This window comes from Mycena indigotica, assembly GCF_014461135.1.
Source record: "Mycena indigotica strain 171206Taipei chromosome Unknown Mind.scaff0007, whole genome shotgun sequence".
In the NCBI taxonomy this organism is placed as follows: domain Eukaryota; kingdom Fungi; phylum Basidiomycota; class Agaricomycetes; order Agaricales; family Mycenaceae; genus Mycena; species Mycena indigotica.
In genome coordinates this window covers 2,920,266-2,937,675 of record NW_023503006.1, presented here as the reverse complement: position 1 = coordinate 2,937,675, position 17,410 = coordinate 2,920,266, and the positions used below count along the sequence as shown (strand labels likewise).

Sequence of the window (17,410 nt, the reverse complement as noted above, 5' to 3'; positions counted from 1 at the left end):
AGAATCGCTCGCTGCGCGAGCAGAGTCCTGCGGACCGGTCCACGTGACTGATTGGAGATTTTGATGCAGGGATTCTCTCTAGAACGTCTGGGGCAGTTCGTATCAGAAATAGCAGATCCTTGGCAAAGCGATTTCTCATGCCCCCATGCAACTTTTGGGCCCAAAAAAGCGCAGAGCCAGGAGTTTCAAAGACGAGCTTTGCGCTCCAATTTTTTCTGGATCCAACGGAGGTGTCGTTGGATGGCAAGAGGACTCAAAAAAGACCCAATTTTGGTGAAAGAATAAATTTTGGCTGGCTGACAGTTGCCATCAGCTTGAGGATCTGTCAATCCCTATACGAACTGCCCCAGACGTTCCGGTCGCCATTCCTGCACATCAACCTCCAAAACTCACGTGCAGGATCGGCGAAAACCGGAACGGCGGGAACGAGACTAGCCGTTCGCCAGAATTAGCAGAGTACCGCTTGATCTGGTGATGGGCCATCGGCCATGAGACAGGCCTGTCGCATGCACCCGAAACACCATTGCACGGGGTAACTGGGGGTCGTCACCTGGTGTATGCATGGCATTCCCTGGGGGGAGCCATAGGATTCCATGGGGGTATATTTGCTATCTGCCCCTGTTACACATAGTGTTCTACCTCGAGGGCATATAACATTTCACTGACAAGACAAGACAATCATAAACATTACTTAGATCTCAAAGCAATTTAACAGAATGCACAATTTGCTTTGAAAAGTAAATGATTACATTGTAGCTACTCCTACACTATGTCTTACAAAATTACAAACAAACAAAGTCTGTACATAGTACAGATGACGTCTACCTACCCCTCAGTGCAACTTGAAGTACACCAGTGACGGGTGAACCACCAAGGGCCCAGGGAGAATCCACCCCGCCACAGACAAACGAGAGCCCAGGGGGACCCAAGCTGTCCCCCCCGGGCGCTCCCTTGCGTCTGCCCGGGCACAACCAAACAAGCGGCCCGGGCGGTTTCTCACCCGCCGCCCCGGGTACAACCAAACAAGTGCCCGGGTGCTACCAAACAAGTGACCCCGGGCGGATGCCGGCCGGTACCCAGGGTGGCGGGCGAGACTCCACCGGCCCAAAAAGCAAGGGGGGGACAGAGCCACAGCCCGCCCTTACCCGCCGGCCATGCAAACGAGCGGCACAGGAATCCGCCCCAGCGCGGACTCAAGTCGAGCACGCAGCAAGCGGGGAGTTGGTTGGGAGAAGAAGGTGAGCTGGGAGGTTGGGTTGGCGGAGAAGATGGGAGGCAGAGTGGTGGTCATGCTGGGGTTTATGGCCGCGCTGTAGCTAGTACACAGCCCAGCCTGCTGCGAGCGTAGGTGGAAGGAAGAGGTAGGTGGCGTGGAAAGTGCCCGTGTCAGCGGCTCGGTCCAGCCATTTATTTGCAGCTGGGATTCGTTAGGCGGGAGGGATGCTTGAGGAGGGGAAGATGGAAGGAAAGCGGGAGGGAGGAGGGGAAAAAGAAGGAAAAGATGGCGGTGGGCAAAGTTCCCACGTGCTCCGGCGAGCCGGCCGGTTGTGTCCGAATACAGGGGGCAATGGTTATCTTCCCTGGGCATTTGCACAGTCCTCCCCGGGCGTTAGCATCCTTACGCCCACGTGGATAATAGCTAATCCCCAGTGCAAACACATTGACCACCTGGTGTGAACCCTGCTCGACCCCCCGGGCACAACCAGTCGTGTGCATGCGACAGGCCGATGGCCGATGGCCCATCACCAGATCAAGCGTCGGTCTCAGAATTAGAGTCCACATAACAACTTGAACCTCTCGCTGTACATTATTGGTTTAGATGATATTTGTAGCACATAAAAGATAGTTTCATGCGTCAGCTGGAGTTTCCACAAACATCTGGGCCCATATGGCCTCTGGAGCTCGCAATCCTGCTGTTTGACCTGCAGCATTCGCCTTGACCGCTAATTCACGGATTTCCGCCACGTGTTGTACTGTGAGGGTTATATCAGCAGAAGCGGCATTCTCTTCGATGTACTAGGCGTCACCGGTGAGCAAAACAAAGAGGGAAGAAGAGGAGCAAATATACTTTGATTTTCTTCGTTCCCGGAATGGGGATAATGTCATCACCCTGAGCAAGCATCCACGCGAGCGCGATCTGGCCAGCTGTTGCAGGCTTGCCAGAGAGCGTCGTATATTGCGCGCCAATGGCCTTGAGGGAGTCGGCAATGTGCAGGATGTTGGGAAAATTCGCGTCGCTGTAGCGGGGGATCTTACGCCGGAAGTCGTCAGGCGCAAAGTCGTCGGGAGAGCGCTAAGGCTTTATAAGCAAACATGGAAACGGGAATGAAGATGCAAGCGTTACTATTTGGCCAGTCAGCAAACCGCGACCGAGAGGCGAGTAAGCGATGATTTTGATGCCCAGTTCACGGGCTGTCCGGAGTAGGTCGATCTTGGGGTCCTCGATGTCGAGTGTGAATGGGGCGTATTCTACTTGCAGCGCAGCGATGGGGTGGACAGCATGGGCGCGGCGGAGAGTCGAGGCAGACACCTCAGAAAGGTCCAGGTGCCGGACCTTGCCCTCTTTCACGAGCTCTGCCATTGCACGGACGCTGACCTCAATCGGTGTGTTGGAATCAGCGCGCTGGAGGAGCGACAGTGAGACTGAGGAATAAATGAATTGAATAAAGGGCACCTACATGCATATAGTAAAGGTCGATATAGTCGACGCCGAGCCGCTTTAGACTCGACTCGACGCACTGGCGAACATAGTCTGGGGACCCCTTGACCGTCCAGTCATCAGGATTGACGCCAAACTTAGTCCCAAGAAAGATGTCGGCCCGTTTGCCTGTGCGCTTGAACCTGGACCAAATCATCATCATCAGCCAATCAGGTCGAGAAAAAGGATTCACCATTTGCCAAGCAGTTCTTCCGAGTCGAGATATATGTTAGCTGTGTCCCAGAACGTGCTCCCAGCGGCATGCGCGGGCGTCCAGCACCTGTTCAAGTATTGTCAGCACAAAATCGTCGTCAATAGCAGCAAAGTATGACTTTGAAACGCTCTTCATCAGACTCTACACTGCCGTAGAAGCCTGAGATGACCATGGCACCGAAGCCGATGCCAGAAAAGGTGGAGGAGCCGATGTTACGAGTCGCAGGCATTGGATGAGAGAAGATGTCGATGGGATGTTGATAAAAACTGCTTTGCCATTTATACCGGAGGAGTGTGGGGTCGTCATTTTTTGTGTGGAGATGTTAGGCGGTTCCGCTGTCGCGTGGAGTGTGGGCGTCGTTTTCAGCAAAGGAGTTCGGAGCAACAACGGATGTGTCTGATCGCATCACTCACGGATGCCCGCGATGTTGCAGCGATAAGATATTATGTAATGACAACATGTAGACGCGTCCTCCCAAAATGCTACAAGTTCGAGCTTCAATAATGGAACTCATTGCAGGTAACAGAACCTGACCGTGACTCAGACATGTGTGACTTGTCTCAGTCCTTTTTGACGGCCTCCTTCCCAGTTGAATAGCAGTTCGTCGTCTCCCTGAACTCTGGTAGTGGTGTCCTGAATTGATACTTTCCAGTGAATGACTTTACTCTCAGCCATCTTGCCCACACCGACATAACTGCCAGCAATAGTGGCTCGGATGACATACCATCCGACCTTGAGACTGAAATGTGGTATTACGGGATTGGCCAACCAGTACCTCGATGTATTGCTCGTTCTCGTCGCGCGGACCGACCATTTCGGGTCCCTCAAGGCCCCCTGGAATATCTTGTCCGAAAACAGATACTTCCCGCCAAACCACATTCCATAATGACGCCCCTGATGTGGGAAGTAGGGCTTGGTTTTTAAAGATTTTGAAGGTTATCAAACAGTTGGATAAAAATGGCCTCTGAAACCCTGTTTATAAACCGGTTTTTAGGTTTTATAAACCAACTGAGCTGATATGACCAGAGCGACCATTTTTTTTTTTTTTTTGGAAATTTCTGATATAAATTTTGGCCTTTTGACTTGATGTCTGAAAGTTTCATAGGCTGTAGGGGGTTTGAGAGAGAGCTAGAGCCCATCAAGTCTCACTTGTAAGTTAGTATAATATGTTTAAGTTATATATACCAGATGCAATTTACTTGAAGGTATTAGAAGATTTAAGATAAACCCCTTATCAGGAATCCTCTATATGACCTAAAAATCATAATGACAGCAATACTTAATAAGAAATGTGCATAGTTAGTACTTATAGTCACAACCCAGCCCTCAGTACTAGTACTAATCATAGCTACTAGTACTAATCATAGCTAATGTCAGCCAAAGTAGGTAAAGATTCTACTTGATAAGAGACTAGATGTTATAATAGACCTATAAGATATGGTCAAGCCTACTAGTAGTATATAAAAGCAATATTAGTGTGAAGTAAGTCTAGTTTACCAGCTTCTTTCCTTTTTGGGTGCTTATTAATATAAAACCATAAAACAGGGTGTTTCCAGCCAGGCTGTTTATAAACATATAAAACAGGGGTGTTTATAAACCGGTTTACAAACACCCCTATATAAACCAAGCCCTAGTGGGAAGACACCGTCGTTCCAGCACTCATCCAGATACTCAATGACAAACTGCTCTGGACGTCTATAGATTGTGTTCAACTCACCCCCTGGGAAGAAGAAGAAGGCGAAACTGCAGTCACTGCCAAAAACATCGTTTGGATTGCTGTTGTACCTGACACAGTGGAGCGAACACTTGGACTTGTTGTGGTCACGAAGTACGTCTTGCGCTGACTTGTTATTCGTTATATTCAACACAAGCTCCAGTTGCATCCGTGTGCTAGAAAGCCATGGAATCAATAATATCGAGGTTGAAATTCGAGAGAGCGAGGTCTCCCTGCTTGCGGGCCAGCCGGGCCAACCTTTGCTTACTCCGCTATCCAATGACATGGTGGGTGACTTTCGTCATCCATTGACTTTTGCGTTAGGTATTCCCCTTTCGGCTTCCTCGAGTCCTCACATCTTCGGCACTGGCTCATTCTTTCTCAAAAACAACGAAGATCTACTTCTCATTGTTCCGCGTCACATTGTACTTCCCTCTGACATCGACAATTCTGGAAATGTGGTTTTCGATATCGACAACGAAGGCACACCAACGGTCGACATCCTGGTGCCTAGCGAAACAATTCTCTCCAATACAGAGGCCCGGCTTCTAGCAGAAATACCGCGTCAAACATCACAAGATCGTTTACTCGAGCTACAAAGCTTGCTTCGGGATGTGCAGAGCAGGGCCGGGCAGGGTCAAGTCCTGGGTCAGCTTGTATACTCTCCGCCATTTGAATATGGTGGAGACGCCCTCTGTGAATGTCCCTCCTTCACACAAGACATTGCGGTCATCAGGGTTGACAAGGCTTGTCTCCCCGACGACAATGTGCCGAATATTGTTCATTTGGGCACACATATCAACGAAGATTTCTACGATGGCAAACTCAAGCGCTACCGCTACCATGACGGGTTTCCGAAGCCCACATTGCTGCCGATAGACGGGATCGTCGCACTAGATGAGTTGCGCGGATTGGTGGACAACTGCGAGGATAGCCTAGTGGTCCTAAAAAATGGAGCCACCACCGGAACAACAATGGGGCAGAGTCAAGTGTGTCGTTACATGTCCTTCACACGACGGTACATGCCTGATGGCAAAACCCCCCACTCTGTCTCCAAACAGGTCCCCGTTCACTATCTGTGGTCAGATACAAAAGGGGAGATGTTCTCAGACAAGGGGGATTCTGGCGCTGCAGTGGTCGACAGGCAAGGACGGTTAGTTGGCATCATCAATGGCGGACCTAAAGTGCAAGGTCCCGACATCACCTACGTCACCCCCATAACCGTGGTGCTTAACGCGATCCAAGAAAAATACCCTGCAGTCTGTTTCCCAGGTGAGTCTGTACCTCTTCAACCCGACTGGTATTTACATTTCCTAAGATCTGGAGTAAGCTACATCATCCGACAACGTTGCATTGGGGAATAGCGATACAAATACTGAACGACTGATTCGACCTACTACAACTCTCTGAGTGAGATCTTGACGAAAAGCGATGAAAACATGTATTGAGATAGCTGGGAGTCATGAAGAGGCAGATGACGGTAGCCTATTAATAGATAATAAGAGTAAACATTCATTCTTCTTGAAACGAACAAAGCGACATACCTTGCTGCAAGCAAGCCACGGGGGCGCAATAAACGGCCAAGATTGGCTCGTCGTCACCACTGCTGGCCTCCTGCCTGACCGCGAACCGGACAAACACAAGATCTAGCATGTTGCCCACACAGGTGAACGGCAGGCGCATCTTCTCCTCATAGACGGGGTTAAAGCCGTTGTTCTTGACAACGGAGGTGCGGTATATTGCACTCGTGCTTGACAAGGCCGGTGGGGAAGAGGGCGTGCGGCCAAAGCCGGCACGGCTGGCGTGGAAGCCAGTCCAGTCGGGCACGTGCAAGGAGACTTCGACAAAGGTGTCGAGCGTGACACCCTCCTTGGGCGAGGGAAGTTGTTGAGCAGATATAATACCAAGCTCGAGAACGTGCTCTGTCTGTTTAGACAATAAATCCTTGTGGCTGGCTGATCGCAGGGCAGGCGGCTTGAGCACATAGCCCGCTCCACCATTTCGTTGGAACATCGCGTAGTTCATGACGGAGCCCAAGTCTAGGCGGACAATAAGGTCACAATAAATGGGGAAAAAAATTTAACCTACCAACAGTCTGCCAATTAATTGCCACTAGCTGGGCGCCAGCACACCAATAACTGTGAGGCAGATAGTTGGACGAGTTCAGTCTTGTTCCTTTGGGATATATTCGAATGAGGTGGCTCCTGTTGTGCTTGATGAGGTCGACAACGGCGCCAGACCGGATCAGCTTGTTCGCCGAGTTTTCCGACAGCGAAAACATATGCTCAGGCGCGTATTCCTCCTTCTTGTTGATCCCGCGATACTTGACGCCAACAGTGTAAACGAGGAGGGAAACAAGGCCCATTGACATCTTTGGTTTGATACTCTCTGAAGAGCTCGTGGTTGACATCGGAGGAAGAGGGATGAATGCAGAGGGGGGTGATTCAGACGACTGGGCAGAGTGGCCTCGACTGCGACTGCGAACATGCTTAATCGCTGCGCTAGCCTTTTGAAGAATTCGTGAACGACGAGAATCTTTGATAACGTTGAGAGGACATAACTCAAGAGTAAACGAAACCGTACCGGGGACAGCGAGACTGTTGAATTCGGATTCCTCTGCTGTCGAGTCCGCCGAGGTATACGAAATTTCTATTGATGTGGGCGAGACAGTTCCATCGCTTGAAGAGAGATATAGGTTCTTCGTCTTGACCAAAATCATGCCTCGTAAATCCTCGGGACTGGGCAGCTCCGCAAGCGGCGGGCGCCCGTCAATCGGAGCTCGCATTAGCTTTTCACCGAAGACACTGGACATGATTTCTACGATCATGTCCTGCTGGACTGGAGAACAGTGAACCTCAGCAGAAATAATGAGTGGGTATGGAGACGCGACAAATGCGTATTGGTCAATGGCCTCGCAGATGGCACGTAGTGGGACTTTGGACGTAAGGGTGTTTCCGTGGGTAACGAGTGGTGTATGGCTTCCCGGGTGAATGTCGACTAGTGTCAAGTTCAGATGTGAAAATAAAAAAATCGACAACATACTTTCCACACAGCGACATCCAGCTTGTAATGCACGAACATAGCCTTCGATCGTGCTCTCTCCAACCAGCTGATGGCCCGAAAGGTAAGTGTTATGAGATGAGGAAATGAAATATTCGGACAGTGGCCGCTTCATGTCTTGCACAATTTCGCCAGCTTGAGGAGGCTTGGAGATTCCGTCTCTTCCCTTCAAGTGACGAGGATGATGATGTGGGTGGTGATTATAAATTAGGTTCTCCTCAGGGTCCGCGAAGGCAGGGTTGTCGGCTGAGAACAGAAATGCTGTAAATCCTTCCAGAGATAAGGTTGTAGATGAGTTGGAGTCGTCCTCGGCGTAAAAGTCGTAAATGGCCTTTAATTGGTGGGTACCAACAGAAGACTTGGTGGCGTAAGGAGATGAAGGTGCAAGGAGGAACGGCGCACGCACCCGTTGCGTATCTTTCATGAAAGTCTGAAAAACGACGGAATCTAGTGGGCCGTGCTTCTTGACGATGTGTTTGTATATGCGTTCGATGTCTGGACGAGCTTTGAGCATTTTGGCGAATTTTCGAAAGTCTTCAAAGTCAAGAGTGCCTCGTTTGCCAGAATCAGCTTGCTGCGAAGAAGTTAGCTATGCGCGGGACATAGAATTTACTCGCCAGAAAAAGTCGCTGGATCTCTAACCCATCGTAACCGACCTTGAGACGGCGACAAAGTCTCTCTATATCGTCGAGGGTGAAGCCACGCCCATTCCAATAATGGCGCTCCCAGGCGGCATCCAGACGTTCTCCTTGACTCAAACCGTCCAGCAGCTCGCTCCGCCTAGAGTACATCTGCTTGAGTGCGATAAACAGCATCTGTATGATTTCCTTGGATGGCCCAAGGAGATGCATTGTCTTGTAAGACGAGTCGACGATGTAGATGAGGGTGAGCCATCGTTCTTCGTAGTCTTGTCCAAATATTTGAAACTGATCACGATAATTTTTGGTCTCAGCGCCGACCCTGAGTTCGCGGATGGCATCGACCGGAACTAAGAGGAAATCAAAAACAGAAAAAGAATCGATAAGAAACCACGACGACGGACTGTACTTTGGAGTTTTTGACTCCCATGAGAGTTGGCCACGTTCGGGATCGAGTCTGAACAGAAGTGTGCGCTGCTTCTTGAGAGAGACTTTGGTCAGCTGAATGCCATCTTGGAGGACGTTTGGTATGTCATCGTTGTCAAGTCGATTGGGAGCAGGTGACTTTGAGCGCGCTGTAATCCGCCCCAGCCGTCGTCGTATGGAATTTCCGAGCCGCCTTCGAGCTGAAGGCGGTGACTGGTCGCCCATTTCGCATGTTAGGATCAGTGATGGGTGGTGGCAGAAGGAAGGCCGAGATCAGGTCATGTGCTGTCGCGCTTACACCCTTTCGCTCGCTTGTAGAGTCGGAACCAAAGTCCACAGTGGGAAAATGCACTCAATACCCCTCTCTCCCGGTCCACCATCATGCCTGAAATCCGGCCCACCGCTGCTGCAGGAGAATTGCCTCCCGTTCCAGACCATTTGACCATACCCCAGTTCATGCTGGATTCTGGTTATGTGGACACTTTACGTCCTAAACGACCGGGTCACGGTCCGTTCCTCATCGACGACGCGTCAGGTCGCAAGGTCTCGTTAGACGAGGTGCAGTTACTCAATGCTCATTGTGAATGGCTAACTTATTATCTGATATCAAGTTACGAGACCGTACACAAGCCCTTGCCAACGTGCTTTCGTCTGTGTACTCTATAGGCGAGGAGGACGTAGGTTAGCCTTTTCCATGTCTCTCAAGTCGAATTGGCGCTGAGTTGTGACCAGTGCTGGTTTTCAGCAGGAATCATCTCGGTAAGTGCGCCGAATTTCAGTTCAAACGCGAACTGAAGTTGATATTTAGACTACCCTGTGGTTTTGTGGGCAACTCACCGGTAATACTTATTACCCACATCAACCCTCAACCAACCTTCATTCAGGTTGGGCGGCATTGTCTCTCCCGCGAATCCGGATTTCAACCACAGCGAGTTGGAATATCAGGTAAGTGAAACTAAAGGCTGAGGACTGGAACTCACCTGTAGATAGCTCAAGGCAACACAAGCCAAGCTTCTGATCATTCACCCTGAGGCGGTCGAAGCCGCGACGACTGCCGCAAAGACATTCGGGCTTCCCACAGACCGCATCTTAGTGTTGGATGTCGACAATGTCAAGCCGCCAAAATCTTTGGTCAACATCAACTCGTTGATCAAGAAGGGATCAGAAATGAAGCCCGTACCCGAGCGTATCCTCAAGCCAGGAGAAGGCAAGACCAAACTTGCCCTATTGAGCTTTTCCTCTGGTGAGCATTGCAATATGAGGTGTGCTGAAGCTCACACTGCAACTCAGGCACGACTGGACGACCTAAGGTTGCGGATTCTGCTTCTACACTCTCCCATTAACACTACCTTAGGCCGTTGCTATACCCCACACGTCTTTAATCGCCAATGTCTTACAAGTCGCTACTCATTCCAGACTCCAAGACGAATCCATCAAATGGGAAGACCGCCGTTATCGCCCCGGCGATGTCTGCATTGGAGGTGTGTTTAATAGAAACGTTGGGACCGAACTAATTGCATGATAGTACTTCCACTTTACCGTGCGTCTAATCCTTGAACCATTGCGGTTAATTGAACAGATATGCAGACATCTATGGTCTGGTCTTCAATGTAGGTTTCCAACTTCCACTAATAGCATTAGATCTAATTCCTTGTAGCTTCACTTCATGCTTTATTGCTCGATCGACCTGGTGATCGTCCCCAAGTTCAACTTCGAAGCGATGCTCAAAAGCGTCGTCCGTCATAGAATCACCCACTTAATGTGAACTCAATTTCTTCACTGTATGTATGACCTGTTTATTTGGCATAGCATCGTCCCGCCCCAAGCGATCCTCCTTTGCAAGGCAGGTTATCAGCCTTGTTTGCTCGCACATCTTTGACCATGCCAAAGCATCCAGCTATGAAGAAATACAAGCTAGACACTGTTCGAACGATCATGACAGGTAACCTTGGCTATCTTGAACCAATCAGCGTGAACCAACTATCTTAATAGGTGCAGCTCCACTTTCCGACGAAGTTAACCAGATGCTCTTCAAGCTATTCCCGTATGTGAAGCATGAATCTGCCAACTCCGAGTCTTACTTGTTCCCGAAAGTGATGCCCATATTGGCCAAGGATATGGCATGACGGAGACGTGCACGGTCGTCAGTCTCTGGCCAATTACAAGAAAACGCGGGCAATCTGGCAGTGAGTCAAGTGTCTAGATGTTCGCCTTCGTTGCTAAAAATTACCAGGTGCGGGTGAACTCATCCCCGGCGTTATTGCTCGCGTGCTAAAACCGGACGGGACGCTGGGTGGCTACAATGAGATTGGGGAGTTGATGGTCAAAGTGCCATCTGCTGCTCTGGCATATTACAATAACCCACAAGCGTGAGTGCATCGCTTTGTAACGACTGCATGCTGATTACGTCCAAGTACGAAGGAAACTTTCATCGACGGATGGGTCCGAACTGGGGACGAAGTCCGCATTACCCCTGACGGGGAGTTGTGGATTGTGGATAGGTTAAAAGAGATCATGAAGGTCAGATCAGCTTGGTTAATGAAAACCGGTGTTCATTTCCAGCAGGTTCGTGGCTTCCAAGTCGCGCCATCTGAATTGGAAGGCACTCTACTGTAAGTGCCTGCCGCTTGATTTAGAGGTATGTAAGCTAAGACGGCTTCAGTGACCATCCAGACGTGTCAGACGTTTGTGTTGTTGGTATTCCTGACGACTACAGTATGTGTGTCTCGGAGGTTTGGGGGATTCCTGTTGACCATGATTGTTAGGCGGTGAAGTGCCTCTTGCTTTCGTTGTGCTTAGCGCGGACGCTGCGGCTCGTGTCAAGAAAACACCAGCCGCGTTGGAAGATGCCAGAGCTTCGATTATTAATGTAAGACTCTCCTTTCTCGTCTTGCGCTGGACTTGACTGTTCGGTAGCACATCCGGGACAACAAGATCGCATATAAACATCTGGCCGGTGGGGTTGAGTTTATGGAGAGCATTCCTAAGACTGCAAGTGGCAAGCTGTTGCGGCGCGTATTGCGGGACAAGGCGAAGGAGCTGAGGAAGGGCTCGACAACCACGAGGGCCAAGTTGTAGATGAGATGAACTTCCAGACGAATATTACTACGACCAGTACAAATGCAGTCTAAACTGTGGTCAATATATCTGGGACAGGTCATTAGAATAAGTTGGCGGGACTAGTTGGGTGGACATACCTCATCAAATGGTCGAGTATCCTTGAAGCAGCTCTCGAAAACCTCATTGACCACCTTTTCTGCGGTCGCTTGGTCCGGACACATGACGTTTCGGGAAACAGATGTTATGGCGCGTCGTCGCACACAGTCCTGCGAAGGGAGTTAGAAAAACGCAGCAGTAATAATAGGGCACGCACTTGGTGGTGCTTCGTAAACGCCAACGAGCCTATCCTCAACTCCCGCGAAAACCTGCAATCGCCACTCAAACTATTCGCACGAATCTGTACAGATTGTCAGTTTTTTGCTGACGACTTGAGCTGGTTGTCAACGCGCCTCACTGCACGCGTGATGCCTGAGATTCATCCAGTCGACTTTGAAGCGGCATTGGTCGAACATGTGTATCATTTCGTGGACCATAGTATTCTCCATATGTGCGTCACCGAAAAAGACACCTTGGCAGAGGACGATGGCGCCTTGCTCGGGGTTGAAGCCACCCGCCGAGCGCTTGTCGCAGGGGGCGCAAATGATATTTGAAGGTGGCAGTTCGCAGCCGGCAGCCCTGAGGTGTTGGAGCATGAACACAACAGAGGGACTGCGTTCCATAAAGCGAAGTTTCTTTTCTTCACAAGAGAGGCGGGATTGCTCCATGAGATACTCCAGCCGCTCGTCCTCCGTAACGCCAAGACCGGTGATGAGCATGGCCTTTCGTCGCCATCGCTCGAAGGAGGACGCTGGAGAGGAAGAAGACATCTGGCAATGATTCTGAGTTACGCGAGCGATCACGTGCGCGACGCGACTTTAGACGCGCTGCTGTTTGTTTACGGAATCATCACAGCTTGTTTCTCTTCTCCACCACCATGCACACTACAACCCAGTCCCCCCACACCCCTACCAGGAAACGCACACGGTCCAACTCTACTGCAGGCCCTTCACGCAAGAAGCAGTGCTCCAATGAGCGACAAGCTTGCCCATCTCGTCGGTTCTTCGTTGTCGTCGTGGCGTATAGCGGCTGAATCCCCTCCAACAGTGCAGGAAAGTCCTATCAAGGCCTCAGCGCCTGTGTGTAACCTCGAGAAGATACTTCGCCGGCTCGCCCAGGGCGTCGATGTCGCCACTGTCCAAAATCTGAAGAAGGTGGTGGCCGGTATGTCGCTGCTCGTTTGAGGCCAGTAAACATGTCTCAATTACCACGCCAGCCGATGTAGGGGATGATATGCCGGTTCTCGTCCAGTCTATCATCGAGCACGCACAAGAACTCGTTGCCGAGCGTTGCTGCAATTACAAAGGCAAAAACAAACTACTCGAAGGCGAGCTCTACGTAGAATGGCTGATTGAAATAGAGTACATCCTCGATGCCGTCGAGGTGTGTAAATGCGCTACGACGAAGGCATTATCTTAACCCTTCTCACAGAACATGCTCGCTGCCAAACTCCACATTACGCTCGGTCGTGTACTCTTCACTCTGCTCTTCCACCTCATTGAAGAGTACATCTCCGCTGTCGACAGCTACCAGGACGGCTGGTCGCACGATAGGTTCCCTTGGGTCATGACCCTTGTGGAGGAAGCCAACGCTGCAAACCGCGCAATCGACCATCGTTCCAGCGAGGCAGTAGAAACAGCAGAGAGCGTGCTAGACCGGCTGGACAAGATTTTCGTGCGTGTTATACGACAGTTTAAGGCGGAGTCGATGGACTACCGGCGGCTAGCGGGGCTTGTTGGGATGAAGGAGGATGCGATTGCCCGGTCTTGTTGTCTGTTGAGTGAACAGACTGGATTCGGTGACGCGGATGAGATGGGCTTCGAGTTGCTTTCTGAGAGCCGCGAAGCCATGACGAAGTGGAGAGACCAGGGAAAGTCAAAGGCTAAGCGACGGTCATCGGGGGAGACGGAGGAAGATGATGACTGAAGTTGGACGCATTAGCCCTTGTCATCAATGCACGTGACGTGGCTACATCCATCTTGTATAAATACCCTCACTCGCAATTGTAACTACACCAATCATGAAGGTTCTGTTCAACGATACCGTTCTCGCGGACAGCAACGACACCATCGTCGTTGAAGGAAACCACTACTTTCCACCCGCGTCTATCAATAAGGATGTGTTCACCGACTCTAGCTCTTCGTAAGTGTTTCACAAAGCATAGTTGCTGGTCATTCAGATCCACAGGACTGTGTGTGCATGGAAAGGGTAAGCATGCGACAGACTCTCTCGCTCACTTCTGAGTGAATCTAGGACTGCATCATACTACAACGTGAACGTCGACGGCAATGTTTCAAAGGACGTAGCTTGGTTGGTCCTCGATTGCAAGTGCAAACTAGCCCCTCATTCCTTTAGGTATTACCCAGAGCCGTCAGCCAAGGCCGAGAACATTCGCGGATACGTTGCATTCTACAAGGTTGGTTCATTCACACATCATCATCCCTCACTCACTGCTTACACAGAATAAGGTTACTTTTGCGTGAATAAGTTTCAAGAAAGTGTACATTAGCATGTCAAACACGAAATTCTTCTCGCCCACTTTCTACCAACTTCAGTCAGACTCATCCGAATCGACGTCCATCGCGTCGTCACCCGCATCGTTAGTCATTCTGATTTCATCGACGCTGTTATACGGAATCCGGTCCGCGAGCCAACGCCCCCACACAAAATCGACACGACAGAGAGCTGATGCAGTCGACGATGCCAAAAGGCCGGCCCCTCCCAGACCACCCCCAGAATTCCAAACGACGCGCTGGACACCCACTTCGCGTGGCCATGAACCGCTGCCCGCAGGCGTAACAAACCGCGTATCCTTTTTCTTTGCCTTCTCAGCACGCATCGCTTTCGTCTGTGTTGGCCGGTCAGAAGCTTCGAGTGGTAAAAATTGATCCAGCATTCGGAACTGCTTGGTCGTGCGGCTATAGTCAAGTTGATATATCTTGTGCACGAAGAATGGCTAAGAAAAAAAAGAAATGTGAGACTAAGTCGTGGCACAGAAGGGTCACGGACAACGGAACTGCCGCGACGGGTTGACCGCAGGGTATTTGTCGTGCTGCAAACACCATCAGCCGAACCAACAGCAAGTGATGGGTGGTAGTCAGAGGCGCTAAGGCTCTGGATGCTCATCAACCCAATTATCATAGATATAGCCTTCTCTACACACCCAAATCGGACCACCTGGCTCCATTAGAATATGCCCCCGTCCCAGCATACTTGGGGACAGTGAAAACACCTTGATGATATTTTCGTGGTCAATCGTGATAGGCCCGCTTCCGTACTGCGAAAAAGTCATCGAGTGAACGACATCTACCTGCAGTTAAGCCTCAACGCAAAAGATCACCTGCTAGCATACCTCTCGTCCGATTCATGATCGATCCATGACCATCCCGAATGTCTGTAAGGCACTCCAACCCATCGTAGCCCCCACTGCAAATGATCGTGGGGTCAGCATTTGTGCGAGGTTCTCCATTCGGCCAGCTCGGTGGTGACCGGGCCCAACAAAGGGCGCGAATCGCCGATTGATGGACAGTGATGTAGTGCGAAGGCAGGAGTTCGTCTGCTTCCTCAGAAGCTGATAACTATTGGTTTCATCTTCCAGTTTGTGAATGAGTGTATCTTACTTGGCTGGAAAGATGCTTTTATTGCAGGACCTAAATCGAAGACGGCAATGATGCCTGTCCACATTGTAATGAGACCGAGAGACAGCAGCAACAGAATATGCACCATGTGTGGTCCCAATAGCGACTATTTCGCTGTTGCCCCAGTCAAAAGACAAGCATGCGGTCTCTTCGAGCTCGATACGGATCAAAGGTTCAGGCAGCTTAACTGGAGAGATATGAAAACTAAATTACGAGGCAAGAGAATGCTAACTGTAAACGGGCAGCGCGGGATCGTGTCCGGGCGGGGTCACATCGAGTGGCTCGGGGACAACGAAAACGGAAAATGATCCATCTTCAAATGTCCCAGCAAGTAAGCCCAGCTTCCGTGGCTGCTGCCCTTGCTTGCTGGCGATCTTGAAGAGTTATTTTGATGAAATGCTAGAAATAAATAGCACTCACGGGATCGTGACAAGGTAATGGGCACCACTTGAGATCAAAGGCAGGTCCGCTGTCAATGCAAAGAACCATGACGCATTTCATGATCCCTGGGTCGTCTTCGCTGAGCACTGCAGGGTTTGTTGGGCTCAAAGTCCATATTTGTACGCATGCTGAGACAGGGCGGGCTGCCTTCACTCCAACTTCAGGGGCGTGCGAAGCGGTTGGAAGAGGCGCGACAGCCAGATACTGCGTATAAAAGCGTCCTGAGTGTTCTAGTCAGCAAAGTTTATTTGGTGCTATTTTATCAACCTTCGCGATCATCAGGATGAATGGGACACCAATCAAGTCCCCAGGCTGGTGCACCAGGATTGAAGATATGGGACTTGCTTTCAGGAAAGAACTGGTCTGAACAAACGACTTTTGTCAATAAAACGGCATGATTGTGTTCTAACCCCACCATTTTTCAGACTCTGGAACATCTGAATCTCGAATAAATTCTGGTTCTCGAACGGTCCAAAGAAACAAGGCACAGGGGGAGGTGGATTGAGATTTCCCTCTTCTGTGGTAATGCTGTCAGTCGGGAGATACTGCGTAGCTTCTCTGAAGGGCGCTCAGAGGACAGAGGAAACACGGAATCCAAACCGCATACTGGCGACTAAGAGCTTTCCATCCCGACTGCATTTGAAGGTCGCGATAGACAACGGGTCGACGAGTCTCTTCGGTTTCGTAGTCCGATTCTGCCGGTAGGGCCTCCTTGTACCATGCGCGGTCTTCAGTCATCTCCCATAACGGTCCAGTACCGACATTGAAGCCCCATGCCTTGCTGGCGCGGTTTGTGATGCCAAGAGAGTGAGTAAAATTATATGTTGGACTTGTAGACTGGGGTCCAAAAAGAGATGGTGCTTTTGCAAGGCGTTCGACGCGTCCTTTGTGGGAGTAAAGAGGAACAGCTCGATGTCGATGGTGAACACTTGGCGTTGGGAGAATGAAAATTTGCCGCTTGGAAGTACGCGCGATTCCTGCAGCCCCACCAACAGAAGGCATGCTCACAGATTTTACTGTTGACTTTGCGGTCGCCTTTTCTTTCTCTTTCCCCTTGGTCTTCCTGGACCGCTTGCCGTCTTCGTCAAGGACACCATCTTCTGGGTCAAAATCGTCTTCGACTTCCATATCCTGATCGTCTGACTCGTCGTCGTCGTCGTCGTCGTTGACTTCATTTGGGTTCGCGTCGCCTCCGGCATCCTTTTCAGGTGCAAAATCGCTTCCACTGTCGGCTTCTTCATATTTAGATGGGCCAGCCTCACCATCTTCCCCATCTAATTCAAGGTTCACGGAGTAACTTGGTTGAGATTTTCTAGGACGCAGTGTACGAGCCATCGAATTCCAACGAAGAGTAAGTGTGTCACGCCAGTCACAGTCAGCCTCGATCGATTGCAGCGCCAACACAAGACTTGAGACTTGCTTCTG

The 17,410-nt window shown here is 50.4% G+C and overlaps 8 protein-coding genes across 8 annotated transcripts; 4 read left to right on the top strand and 4 right to left on the bottom strand.

Moving 5' to 3' along the window:
• Nucleotides 1–1,848: 1,848 nt before the first annotated feature.
• Nucleotides 1,849–3,141, bottom strand: MIND_00872000 (Aldo-ket-red domain-containing protein; the record flags this gene model as incomplete). The annotated part of the gene is made up of 6 exons (XM_037365379.1): nucleotides 1,849–2,016; nucleotides 2,069–2,293; nucleotides 2,345–2,623; nucleotides 2,679–2,841; nucleotides 2,892–2,978; nucleotides 3,053–3,141. 6 exons carry the CDS (start codon nucleotides 3,139–3,141, stop codon nucleotides 1,849–1,851), a joined length of 1,011 nt encoding a protein of 336 aa, XP_037218621.1.
• Nucleotides 3,142–4,282: 1,141 nt separating this feature from the next.
• On the top strand, nucleotides 4,283–5,955 carry MIND_00871900 (uncharacterized protein; the record flags this gene model as incomplete). Its single annotated transcript, XM_037365378.1, has 4 exons — nucleotides 4,283–4,294; nucleotides 4,547–4,740; nucleotides 4,790–5,898; nucleotides 5,945–5,955. 4 exons carry the CDS (start codon nucleotides 4,283–4,285, stop codon nucleotides 5,953–5,955), a joined length of 1,326 nt encoding a protein of 441 aa, XP_037218620.1.
• A 67-nt stretch (nucleotides 5,956–6,022) lies between these two features.
• On the bottom strand, nucleotides 6,023–9,014 carry MIND_00871800 (Phosphoinositide phospholipase C; the record flags this gene model as incomplete). The annotated part of the gene is made up of 6 exons (XM_037365377.1): nucleotides 8,729–9,014; nucleotides 8,289–8,674; nucleotides 7,669–8,260; nucleotides 6,715–7,623; nucleotides 6,171–6,665; nucleotides 6,023–6,111 (listed from the first exon to the last, which is right to left on the bottom strand). Exons 1-6 carry the CDS (start codon nucleotides 8,973–8,975, stop codon nucleotides 6,023–6,025), a joined length of 2,718 nt encoding a protein of 905 aa, XP_037218619.1. The 5' UTR covers nucleotides 8,976–9,014.
• Nucleotides 9,015–9,131: 117 nt separating this feature from the next.
• Nucleotides 9,132–11,828, top strand: MIND_00871700 (Phenylacetyl-CoA ligase; the record flags this gene model as incomplete). Its single annotated transcript, XM_037365376.1, has 21 exons — nucleotides 9,132–9,308; nucleotides 9,362–9,431; nucleotides 9,483–9,509; nucleotides 9,559–9,589; nucleotides 9,635–9,695; nucleotides 9,741–9,993; nucleotides 10,041–10,060; nucleotides 10,105–10,231; nucleotides 10,276–10,290; nucleotides 10,338–10,360; nucleotides 10,408–10,511; nucleotides 10,560–10,593; nucleotides 10,641–10,692; nucleotides 10,743–10,794; nucleotides 10,845–10,936; nucleotides 10,984–11,119; nucleotides 11,165–11,270; nucleotides 11,316–11,362; nucleotides 11,413–11,465; nucleotides 11,516–11,619; nucleotides 11,667–11,828. The coding sequence occupies 21 exons, from the start codon at nucleotides 9,132–9,134 to the stop codon at nucleotides 11,826–11,828; spliced, it is 1,746 nt and encodes a 581-aa protein (XP_037218618.1).
• A 60-nt stretch (nucleotides 11,829–11,888) lies between these two features.
• On the bottom strand, nucleotides 11,889–12,676 carry MIND_00871600 (Mitochondrial inner membrane protease ATP23; the record flags this gene model as incomplete). Its single annotated transcript, XM_037365375.1, has 4 exons — nucleotides 11,889–11,897; nucleotides 11,948–12,076; nucleotides 12,124–12,207; nucleotides 12,260–12,676. 4 exons carry the CDS (start codon nucleotides 12,674–12,676, stop codon nucleotides 11,889–11,891), a joined length of 639 nt encoding a protein of 212 aa, XP_037218617.1.
• Nucleotides 12,677–12,783: 107 nt separating this feature from the next.
• Nucleotides 12,784–13,832, top strand: MIND_00871500 (uncharacterized protein; the record flags this gene model as incomplete). Its single annotated transcript, XM_037365374.1, has 4 exons — nucleotides 12,784–12,901; nucleotides 12,954–13,070; nucleotides 13,123–13,289; nucleotides 13,338–13,832. The coding sequence occupies 4 exons, from the start codon at nucleotides 12,784–12,786 to the stop codon at nucleotides 13,830–13,832; spliced, it is 897 nt and encodes a 298-aa protein (XP_037218616.1).
• Nucleotides 13,833–13,926: 94 nt separating this feature from the next.
• On the top strand, nucleotides 13,927–14,389 carry MIND_00871400 (NTP-transf-9 domain-containing protein; the record flags this gene model as incomplete). Its single annotated transcript, XM_037365373.1, has 5 exons — nucleotides 13,927–14,048; nucleotides 14,094–14,114; nucleotides 14,160–14,216; nucleotides 14,262–14,322; nucleotides 14,369–14,389. 5 exons carry the CDS (start codon nucleotides 13,927–13,929, stop codon nucleotides 14,387–14,389), a joined length of 282 nt encoding a protein of 93 aa, XP_037218615.1.
• A 68-nt stretch (nucleotides 14,390–14,457) lies between these two features.
• Nucleotides 14,458–17,341, bottom strand: MIND_00871300 (Pre-mRNA splicing factor; the record flags this gene model as incomplete). Its single annotated transcript, XM_037365372.1, has 11 exons — nucleotides 16,593–17,341; nucleotides 16,401–16,543; nucleotides 16,253–16,348; nucleotides 15,965–16,206; nucleotides 15,777–15,918; nucleotides 15,630–15,731; nucleotides 15,527–15,580; nucleotides 15,259–15,477; nucleotides 15,070–15,212; nucleotides 14,916–15,020; nucleotides 14,458–14,862 (listed from the first exon to the last, which is right to left on the bottom strand). Exons 1-11 carry the CDS (start codon nucleotides 17,318–17,320, stop codon nucleotides 14,458–14,460), a joined length of 2,379 nt encoding a protein of 792 aa, XP_037218614.1. The 5' UTR covers nucleotides 17,321–17,341.
• Between the last annotated feature and the right edge of the window lie 69 nt (nucleotides 17,342–17,410).